General features: G+C 42.6%; 1 protein-coding gene across 1 annotated transcript in view; it reads left to right on the top strand.

Moving 5' to 3' along the window:
- The window catches only part of LOC139390034 (atrial natriuretic peptide receptor 3-like), a 97,493-nt gene extending 92,356 nt beyond the window's left edge, over nucleotides 1-5,137 (top strand). Inside the window, exons 7-8 of the mRNA XM_071137145.1 lie at nucleotides 2,808-2,892; nucleotides 3,509-5,137. Of these exons, the coding sequence (XP_070993246.1) occupies nucleotides 2,808-2,892; nucleotides 3,509-3,620 (197 nt within the window). The 3' untranslated portion in view covers nucleotides 3,621-5,137. The remainder of the gene's footprint in view (nucleotides 1-2,807; nucleotides 2,893-3,508) is intronic.
- Nucleotides 5,138-12,044: the final 6,907 nt, after the last annotated feature.

The following is a 12,044-nucleotide window of genomic DNA, read 5'->3' as shown; positions in this document are numbered from 1 at the left end:
CTGTAGTACTGTAGTAACCCAGGTGGATATACTGTAGTACTGTAGTAACCCAGGTGGATATACTGTAGTACTGTAGTAACCCAGGTGGGTATACTGTAGTACTGTAGTATCCCAGGTGGATATACTGTAGTACTGTAGTAACCCAGGTGGGTATACTGAAGTAACCGAGGTGGGTATACTGTAGTACTGTAGTAACCCAGGTGGGTATACTGTAGTAACCCAGGTGGTTATACTGTAGTACTGTAGTAACCCAGGTGGATATACTGTAGTACTGTAGTATCCCAGGTGGGTATACTGTAGTACTGTAGTAACCCAGGTGGGTATACTGTAGTAACCCAGGTGGGTATACTGTAGTAACCCAGGTGGGTATACTGTAGTAACCCAGGTGGGTATACTGTAGTAACCCATGTGGGTATACTGTAGTACTGTAGTAGCCCAGGTGGGTATACTGTAGTAACCCAGGTGGGTATACTGTTGTAACCCAGGTGGGTATACTGTAGTAACCCAGGTGGGTATACTGTAGTACTGTACAAACCCAGGTGGGTATACTGTAGTACTGTAGTAACCCAGGTGGGTATACTGTAGTACTGAAGTAACCCAGGTGGGTATACTGTAGGAACCCAGGTGTGTATACTGTAGGAACCCAGGTGTGTATACTGTAGTACTGTACAAACCCAGGTGGGTATACTGTAGGAACCCAGGTGTGTATACTGTAGTAACCCAGGTGGATATACTGTAGTACTGTAGTTACCCAGGTGGCTATACTGTACGAACCCAGGTGGGTATACTGTAGTACTGTAGTAACCCAGGTGGATATACTGTAGTAGCCCAGGTGGGTATACTGTAGTAACCCAGGTGGGTATACTGTAGTACTGTAGTAACCCAGTTGGGTATACTGTAGTACTGTAGTAACCCAGGTGGATATACTGTAGTACTGTAGTAACCCAGGTGGATATACTGTAGTACTGTAGTAACCCAGGTGGGTATACTGTAGTAACCCAGGTGGATATACTGTAGTACTGTAGGAACCCAGGTGGATATACTGTAGTACTGTAGTAACCCAGGTTGATATACTGTAGTACTGTAGTAACCCAGGTTGATATACTTTAGTACTGTAGTAACCCAGGTGGATGTGCTGTAGTACTGTAGTAACCCAGGTGGGTATACTGTAGTACTGTAGTAACCCAGGTGGGTATACTGTAGTAACCCAGGTGGGTATACTGTAGTACTGTAGTAACCCAGGTGGATATACTGTAGTAACCCAGGTGGATATACTGTAGTACTGTAGTAACCCAGGTAGGTATACTGTAGTAACCCAGGTGGGTATACTGTAGTACTGTAGTAACCCAGGTGGGTATACTGTAGTACTGTAGTAACCCAGGTGGGTATACTGTAGTAACCCAGGTGGGTATACTGTAGTAACCCAGGTGGGTATACTGTAGTAACCCAGGTGGGTATACTGTAGTACTGTAGTAACCCATGTGGGTATACTGTAGTAACCCAGGTTGATATACTGTAGTACTGTAGTAACCCAGGTTGATATACTGTAGTACTGTAGTAACCCAGGTTGATATACTGTAGTACTGTAGTAACCCAGGTGGATGTGCTGTAGTACTGTAGTAACCCAGGTGGGTATACTGTAGTACTGTAGTAACCCAGGTGGGTATACTGTATTACTGTAGTAACCCAGGTGGGTATACTGTAGTACTGTAGTAACCCAGGTGGATATACTGTGGTACTGTAGTAACCCAGGTGGATATACTGTAGTACTGTAGTAACCCAGGTGGATATACTGTAGTACTGTAGTAACCCAGGTGGATATACTGTAGTACTGTAGTAACCCAGGTGGATATACTGTAGTACTGTACGAACCCAGGTGGATATACTGTAGTAACCCAGGTGGCTATACTGTACGAACCCAGGTGGGTATACTGTAGTACTGTAGTAACCCAGGTGGGTATACTGTAGTAACCCAGGTGGATATACTGTAGTACTGTACGAACCCAGGTGGGTATACTGTAGTACTGTTGTAACCCAGGTGGATATACTGTAGTACTGTAGTTACCCAGGTTGCTATACTGTACGAACCCAGGTGGGTATACTGTAGTACTGTAGTAACCCAGGTGGATATACTGTAGTAACCCAGGTGGGTATACTGTAGTAACCCAGGTGGGTATACTGTAGTAACCCAGGTGGGTGTACTGTAGTACTGTAGTAACCCACGTGGATATACTGTAGTACTGTAGTAACCCAGGTGGGTATACTGTAGGAACCCAGGTGTGTATACTGTAGGAACCCAGGTGTGTATACTGTAGTACTGTACAAACCCAGGTGGGTATACTATAGGAACCCAGGTGGATTTACTGTAGTAACCCAGGTGGGTACACTGTACTACTGTAGTAACCCAGGTGGGTATACTGTTGTACTGTAGTAACCCAGGTTGGTACACTGTAGTACTGTAGTAACCCAGGTTGGTACACTGTAGTACTGTAGTAACCCAGGTTGGTACACTGTACTACTGTAGTAACCCAGGTGGGTATACTGTAGTACTGTAGTAACCCAGGTTGGTACACTGTAGTACTGTAGGAACCCAGGTGGGTATACTGTAGTACTGTCGTAACCCAGGTGGATATACTATAGTACTGTAGTAACCCAGGTTGGTACACTGTAGTACTGTAGGAACCCAGGTGGGTATACTGTAGTACTGTAGTAACCCAGGTGGATATACTGTAGTACTGTAGTAACCCAGGTGTGCAGCAGAGGTACCGTTAACCTTACTAATAGCCTCCCTCTTCTTCTCCAAGCAGGTGGACTAGGAGTATCTGCTGTTACTGGGATCATAGTGGGAGCCCTGCTAGGGACAGCACTGCTAATGGCCTTCTACTTCATCAGGTAAAACAGCACATGTCATGTTCAGTACTGTCTGTGTGGCTCATTTGGTAAGAGTGGATGCTGGTTTCGTACTACAGGGCTGATCTAGTAAGAGTGGATGCTGGTTTCGTACTACAGGGCTGATCTAGTAAGAGTGGATGCTGGTTTCCTGCTACAGGGCTGATCTAGTAAGAGTGGATGCTGGTTTCCTGCTACAGGGCTGATCTAGTAAGAGTGGATGCTGGTTTCCTGCTACAGGGCTGATCTAAATAGAGTGGATGCTGTTTTCCTGCTACATGGCTGATCTAGTTAGAGTGGATGCTGGTTTCCTGCTACAGGGCTGATCTAGTAAGAGTGGATGTTGGTTTCCTGCTACAGGGCTGATCTAGTAAGAGTGGATGCTGGTTTCCTGCTACAGGGCTGATCTAGTAAGAGTGGATGCTGGTTTCCTGCTACAGGGCTGATCTAGTAAGAGTGGATGCTGTTTTCCTGCTACAGGGCTGATCTAGTAGGAAACTATAGCAGGAGGCCCCATTTCACTGTAAACAAGAATCTGTGCACATTTACCGACCTTGGCCTAAAGGAGAAGACAGACGATTCAAACCCTTCTCAAAGCCTTTTGTCTTGTTCTTAACAGGAAGAACTACAGGATAACCATTGAGAGGCGCACGGCGAGGGAGGAATGTGACATCGGGAAGCACCGTCAGTTACGAGAGGATTCCATCAGATCTAACTTCTCGGCAGCGTAGAGCGTCACCGCGGTTACCATCCGCTGCTCCTGACGTTCCCGTTCCAGGGAAGCAAGAAGCAGCGTAGCGCGAAAGGAAGCACCATGGGAAATGTGACGAAAAGACTCTACACACGCTATACGGCTGTCAGAGGAGCCGTGCTATTTAAAGAAAGACATACTGTCATTTATACGTGTTTTACATTTTCTCTTTTTACATTTTTTTGACTTTCATAAACTCAGGAAAGTTCCAATCACACAACAGCACCACTTTCACCTCTGTTGAAATATATATTTAGGTGTGTCTTCTCCCCTTAAGAGGGCCAGTACAGACGGCATTAATATTATCATAATGTGTTTTCACCTGTTTTATAACAAACAGCGCAAGCAGGTTTTGACCATGTAAAAACCATTTGCACTCCATACAGGGTTAAAGTAACACCGGAGATAACAGGTCAGATCAGAGATAACAGGTCAGATCAGAGATAACAGGTCAGATCAGAGATAACAGGTCAGATCAGAGATAACAGGTCAGATCAGAGATAACAGGTCAGATCAGAGATACCAGGTCAGATCAGAGATACCAGGTCAGATCAGAGATAACAGGTCAGATCAGAGATAACAGGTCAGATCAGAGATAACAGGGATCAATAAGCCTGTGAACTTCATTGGTACATGTCAGATCAGAGATAACAGGTCAGATCAGAGATAACAGTTCAGATCAGAGATAACAGGTCAGATCAGAGATAACAGGTCAGATCAGAGATAACAGGTCAGATCAGAGATAACAGGTCAGATCAGAGACAACAGGGGTTGATAAATAGGTCAGATCAGAGATAACAGGGGTTGATATACAGGTCAGATCAAAGATAACAGGTCAGATCAGAGACAACAGGGGTTGATAAATAGGTCAGATCAGAGATAACAGGGGTTGATAAACAGGTCAGATCAAAGATAACAGGTCAGATCAGAGATAACAGGGGTTGATCAACAGGTCAGATCAGAGATAACAGGGGTTGATAAACAGGTCAGATCAAAGATAACAGGTCAGATCAGAGATAACAGGGGTTGATAAACAGGTCAGATCAAAGATAACAGGTCAGATCATAGATAACACGGGTTGATAAACAGGTCAGATCAGAGATAACAGTCTTGCTTAGCAGTCTTACGGCTTCGGGTTAGAACCTGTTCAGGGTCCTGGTGGTTCCAGACTTGCTGTGCGGTAGCAGAGAGAACAGTCTACGGCAGTGCTCTCCAACCCTCTTCCTGGAGAGATACCGTTTTCACATCAATCCTAATCTAGCACACTTGATTGTAATTCAACTGGGGTTGGAGCAAACACCTGGAGGAGGAAAGCCCTGGTCAATGGAATGGTCCACACTAAAGGGACCCACCCGAAACTACTACAGGAGATTTGAGTCTTTGAACTTCGGATTACACCATTTCGGTATCACTGCAGTGATTTGATTCTCAATCAACCAATCAAGTAAATGATATAGTATTATACTTTGCAAACTAAAATTCTCTGGTAAAAACCTCCATTCGACTTTGCTTATGTTCTAAAGTAAGAATTTTCTAGAGGTCTTTTTTTTTTTGGATTAAATATGGTAATTCTGTAATATACTCTTCCCACAGTATAATAATAATGTATATTACAGTATATGATGATTCTGACACAACTATAACAAAACAGACTGGTTTCTTCTGAGATTAATAGTAACATATATTTCTCCTCTGCATCTCTGAGACCTGTTATTTCACTATATATATATATATATATACAGTTGAAGTCGGAGGTTTACATACACCTTAGCCAAATAAGTTTAAACTCAGTTTTTCACAATTCCTGACATTTAATCCTAGTAAAAAAGCCCTGTATTAGGTCAGTTAGGATCACCACTTTATTTTAAGAATGTGAAATGTCAGAATAATAGTAGAGAAAATTATTTATTTCAGCTTTTAATTATTTCATCACATTCCCAGTGGGTCAGAAGTTTACATACAGTCAATTAGTATTTGGTAGCATTGCCTTTAAATTGTTTAACTTGGGTCAAAAGTTTCGGGTAGCCTTCCACAAGCTTCCCACATTAAGTTGGGTGAATTTTGGACCATTCCTCCTGACAGAGCTGGTGTAACTGACTCAAGTTTGTAGGCCTCCTTGCTCGCACATGCTTTTTCAGTTCTGCCCACAAATTTTATATGGGATTGAGGTCAGGGCTTTGTGATGGCCACTCCAATACCTTGACTTTGTTGTCCTTAAGCCATTTAGTCACAACTTTAAAACTTTAAAAGTATGAAAAAGTTTAAACTTCACCTTTAAAAGTATGAAGTGTGCTTGGGGTCATTGTCCATTTGGAAGACCCATTTGCGACCAAGCTTGGACTTCCTGACTGATGTCTTTAGATGTTGCTTCAATATATCCATATAATTTGCGTCCCTCATGATGCCATGTATTTTGTGAAGTGGACCAGTCCTTCCTGCAGCAAAGCACCCCCACAACATGATGCTGCCACCCCCGTGCTTCACGGTTGGGATGGTGTTCTTCAGATTGCAAGCTTCCCCCTTTTTCGTGCAAACATAACGATGGTCATTATGGCCAAACATTTCTCCAAAAAGTACAATCTTTGCCCCCATGTGCAGTTGCAAACTGTAGTCTGGCTTTTTTTATGGCGGTTTTGGAGTAATTCTTCCTTGCTGAGCGGCCTTTCAGGTTATGTCGTTATAGGACTCGTTTTACTGTGGATATAGATACTTTTGTATCTAAAAGTATCTATATCCTCCAGCATCTTCACAAGGTCCTTCGCTGTTGTTCTGGGATAGATTTGCACTTTTTGCACCAAAGTATGTTCATTTCTATGCGTCTCCTTCCTGAGCGGTATGACGGTTGCATGGTCCCATGGTGTTTATACTTGCGTACTATTGTTTGTACAGATGAACGTGGTACCTTCAGGCTTTTGGAAATCGCTCCCAAGGATGAACTAGACTTGTGAAGGTCTACAATTCTTTTTCTGAGGTCTTGGCTGATTTCTTTTGATTTCCCCATGATGTCAAACAAAGAGGCACTGAGTTTGAAGGTAGGAACTACATCCACAGGTACACCTCCAATTGACTCAAATGATGTCAATTAGCCTATCAGAAGCTTCTAAAGACATGACATAATTTTCTGGAATTTTCCAAGCTGTTTAAAGGCACAGTCAACTTAGTGTATGTAAACTTCTGACCCACTGGAATTGTGATACAGTGAATTATAAGTGAAATTATCTGTCTGTAAACAATTGTTGGTAAAATGACTTGTGTCATGCACAAAGTAGATGTCCTAACCGACTTGCCAAAACTATAGTTGTTGAAAAAACAAGTTTTAATGACTCCAACCTAAGTGTATGTAAACTTCCGACTTCAACTGTATATTTTGGGAAACTATAGAATCATCAAAGTGATATGTGTAAATTAGTTATATTTATGTATTTTAGTATAATAACAGAAATCTGAGATAAAATATCTACAGACTCACGTATTTAGTACATAGTTAAGAACACATCTGATATTAATGCATTATGAAAGATATCAGATGCCTCATTAGGGTTAGATGGCATTAATCTTTCATTATTACTCCTGGCTTCATGGACCCTTATGTTCTCTTCTTCCCAGGCAGAAGGACCATCTCATTGGCAATATGGTGTAGATATATTTTAGAATAATTTGTTTTTATTTCGGGGGGGGGCTCTGCTCTAATGTAAATCATGTCCTCAAAAGTTTGGTGAAAATGAAAAGTGTGGAAAACTATTCTGCAATTAATTCTCCACTGGACTCTTTTCAATTATCAGCCATGAATGCAATCAATTATAAAATCCATGCCTTTGTAGACACAAAAATAAAGGGCATTTAAATAGAGCTTAATGTGATACTATAATAACTAGAGCATGCCAGCTAGGTGTCTGGAAGAGAAATCATTAAATGGAAATATTAATTTGAATTATTTAATTTGGATCTCAGTCTTAACTCCTCTTCTACCTTCGGAATGATCTAAAAGGTTTTGTTTTTCAAATCTTGTTTTCAGACATAGAAAATCATCCTCATTCCCTCTAAACATGTCATTTCGGAGGCCGTTTGGGAGTTAAAAGTTCTAGGGGACATGTTAATGACACCGTATATGGCATCCGTTGGAAAACTCATAATTTGAAAAATGAGTCTGGCAACGATGGCCAATCAGAGGCCAGTCAAGGCTGTTATTGGGGGAAACACAGAGGCCAGTCACTGCAGGCCTTGCAGAAGGTAAATACATCCACCCAGCTTATTGACAGCCTGCGGTTAAACCAGGGCCAATACTGGGTGATTCAAATGACATGATGCTGATTGGAACCTTTTAAAGTGCAGTAGTTAAATGAAAAGCCTGTTGGAGTGGGAGACACATCATCCGATCCAATCCCACTTATTGCAACAACACATACAAGAGCTATGAGGTTTTCCTCACAACTCTAAACTGTTTTTGTCATACGCCAATGTTACTCTCCGTGCGTAGTGCGTAGTACGTAGTATAATAAATACAACCACTCAGTCCCAAAGCGTTCCCTTCTGAACGTTTATTGGCCTATTTCAAACTCCATTGTAAAATAAACTTGATAATGAATCAGTACGTTCCGAAACCAATTTTTCACTGCAATGACTAGCCGTTACAGCACATCCTTCAGGAAATGATCAAACATCAACTCTGTGTTTAGGGAGTCATTGAGGTGCGTACTGACTTCCCTGAACACCCAGTAGGTGTGTTCACAAAGCATCTCAGAGTTGAGGTGGTTATCTAGGATCAGGCCCCTCTCCTCCCTCTTCTTGTTCATTATGATGTTAACACTGATCCTGGATGTGGTCTCTCTTTCTGAGTACTGGCCCAGTAGCAGTGTCAGGAAAATCCTGTCTGTCATTGGTTACCCACCAGGATACAGGTCAACATATCTGACCCCAACCCACCAGGATACAGGGCAACATATCTGACCCTAACCCACCAGGATACAGGGCAACATATCTGACCCTAACTCACCAGGATACAGGGCAACATATCTGACCCTAACCCACCAGGATACAGGTCAACATATCTGACCCCAACCCTAACCCACCAGGATACAGGTCAACATATCTGACCCCAACCCTAACCCACCAGGATACAGGTCAACATATCTGACCCCAACCCTAACCCACCAGGATACAGGTCAACATATCTGACCCCAACCCTAACCCACCAGGATACAGGTCAACATATCTGACCCCAACCCACCAAGATACAGGTCAACATATCTGACCCCAACCCACCAAGATACAGGTCAACATATCTGACCCCAACCCTAACCCACCAGGATACAGGTCAACATATCTGACCCCAACCCTAACCCACCAGGATACAGGTCAACATATCTGACCCCAATCCCAACCCACCAGGATACAGGTCAACATATCTGACCCCAACCCACCAGAATACAGGTCAACATATCTGACCCCAACCCACCAGAATACAGGTCAACATATCTGACCCCAGACAGACAGACAGACAGACAGACAGACAGACAGACAGACAAAACCTGTGATCTAAACGTCTCTATCTTGAAAATTTGAAAATAGCTTTCAATTGTAAAATGTAATCGGGAGACAGTCGTTAGAAGGACTTCCTGAAACCGTGTCGGTACACTTTAATTTAGTTTAGCATCTCATCTTCTCACAGGCCCCATTGAGGTGAAAAGGAAATGGGATTACATTTTCTAAAGGAATCCAGTTTTGTAAGCATCCATTAACCTACACCAAATACATGTACGAGCTTCGGCAACAGTCTTTGGGTTAACTTCCTAAAAAAATTGGGCCATTACACGCCTCTCAAAGTGGACATTTCACAGTGAATTAAAAATCAGTTTGTATCATAATAAATTATATATAAAAGCTACATGAAGCTAGTGATGAGGACATGTAGTGATGTAAGTAAAGTATCTGCATATAATGTGTTAGTGTTATTTATGGTTTGATCTTTTATGGTTTGTTTTATTTAACCCCCTTGGTTTGTGTAATATACTGTATTATTTTCTGAGATGACACATTATTAAGAAATATCTGCCTTTTACAGACTATACTTGGCTTTTTAAGACATATATGTCAGAAATGTAACTTATTTACATTACCAACATACATTGTGTGTATATATATATATTGACAAATAAAATTTAAAAAGTAGCTTGTCCTGTAGTTCCTTATTGTAATCGATTTCCTTGGCGTCACTATAGATTCTCTCCATAAAGGACTCAACAACATGGAAAGAATGCTATTTGGCTTGTCAAATGCCCCCTTCTCCTCTTACTTGACCTTCTATAGCACAGCACGATAACCTTCGGGAACTTTAGACTGTACTGCAAGGGGACTAGACTGTACTGCAAAGGGACTGGACTGTACTGCAAGGGGACTAGACTGTACTGCAACAAGACTGTACTGCAAGGAGACTGTACTGCAAGGGGACTAGACTGTACTGCAAAGAGACTGTACTACAAGGGGACTAGACTGTACTGCAAAGGGACTGGACTGTACTGCAAGGAGACTAGACTGTACTGCAACGAGACTGTACTGCAAGGTGACTAGACTGTACTGCAAGGTGACTAGACTGTACTGCAAGGGGACTAGACTGTACTGCAAAGAGACTGTACTGCAAGGGGACTAGACTGTACTGCAAGGGGACTAGACTGTACTGCAAGGGGACTAGACTGTACCGCAAGGGGACTTGACTGTACTGCAAGGGGACTGTACTGCAAGGGGACTATACTGCAAGGGGACTAGACTGTACTGCAAGGGGACTAGACTGTACTGCAAGGGGACTAGACTGTACTGCAAGGGACCTAGACTGTACTGCAAGGAGACTAGACTCTACTGCAAGGGGACTAGACTACTGGAAGTGGACTAGACTGTACTGCCTGGAGACTGTACTGCAAGGGGACTAGACTGTCAACCTCCTTAACATGAAATTGTTGCACCATTCAAACAAGCAAGCAGAAAATATGCTCAGCAGCAAGTACCTTACTTCATCCTTAACATGTAGACATGACAGGAGCATAAACGAATGTAACCTGTCAGGATAGATGGACAACAGAGGGAATGCTTGAGTCCTTCCTTAGTGTTGCAGCACTAGAGGTTTAGGGTTCAGCCGTACATTCCTCATGGACTCCAGACTAGCAGTGTGAACACTGTGGGTAAACAATTCGGGACAGAGAGGTTGCCGTGTGAACACAGGTCAATCCTGCCAAGACAAACTAGCGCTGACAAACCTGAGTTGAGCTGAGCTGTCCACTACACTAAACAGAGTGGTCAACAACTTCCTACTGTCCACTACACTAAACAGAGTGGTCAACAACTTCCTACTGTCCACTACACTAAACAGAGTGGTCAACAACTTCCTACTGTCCACTACACTAAACAGAGTGGTCAACAACTTCCTACTGTCCACTACACTAAACAGAGTGGTCAACAACTTCCTACTGTCCACTACACTAAACAGAGTGGTCAACAACTTCCTACTGTCCACTACACTAAACAGAGTGGTCAACAACTTCCTACTGTCCACTACACTAAACAGAGTGGTCAACAACTTCCTACTGTCCACTACACTAAACAGAGTGGTCAACAACTTCCTACTGTCCACTACACTAAACAGAGTGGTCAACAACTTCCTACTGTCCACTACACTAAACAGAGTGGTCAACATCTTCCTACTGTCCACTACACTAAACAGAGTGGTCAACAACTTCCTACTGTCCACTACGCTAAACAGAGTGGTCAACAACTTCGTACTGTCCACTACACTAAACAGAGTGGTCAACAACTTCGTACTGTCCACTACACTAAACAGAGTGGTCAACAACTTCCTACTGTCCACTACGCTAAACAGAGTGGTCAACAACTTCGTACTGTCCACTACACTAAACAGAGTGGTCAACAACGTCCTACAGTCCACTACACTAAACAGAGTGATCAACATCTTCCTACTGTCCACTACACTAAACACAGTGGTCAGCGTTATACTTCTCACACAGGACTGAGCTTTTTTGGCTGATTGTCCTGGCGTCTGCAGACAGTGAACAATTGTTTCTTTTAATCAGCAGAGAAAAGAAATGCAGTTTTCTAAAAGTGGTTCATGACATCATCATGATATATGGTATGCTACTTAACGTAAACTAATGTACTCATCGTGAACATTAACACTTCCGTTGTACATATCGTACTTTTAGTACTATTTATAAAAGGTCCAGAGAACATTCAATCTATTTTTAACACCTATTGGAATGTCCACGTTGTCATGGCAATGCTTCTAGGGGTGCCCTGCTATGCTGTGTATTATGAACCTTGCACAGGACTTGGGGGCTCAATTGCAAAGTAGGAAAATAAGCAGAAAATGAACTATGCTTTCTCTGTACATACAGCCCAC

The sequence above is a fragment of the Oncorhynchus clarkii genome, chromosome 30, assembly GCF_045791955.1.
Source record: "Oncorhynchus clarkii lewisi isolate Uvic-CL-2024 chromosome 30, UVic_Ocla_1.0, whole genome shotgun sequence".
NCBI lineage: Eukaryota > Metazoa > Chordata > Actinopteri > Salmoniformes > Salmonidae > Oncorhynchus > Oncorhynchus clarkii.
Note: the sequence above shows the minus strand (reverse complement) of the source record. Positions and strands in the feature narration are given on the sequence as shown.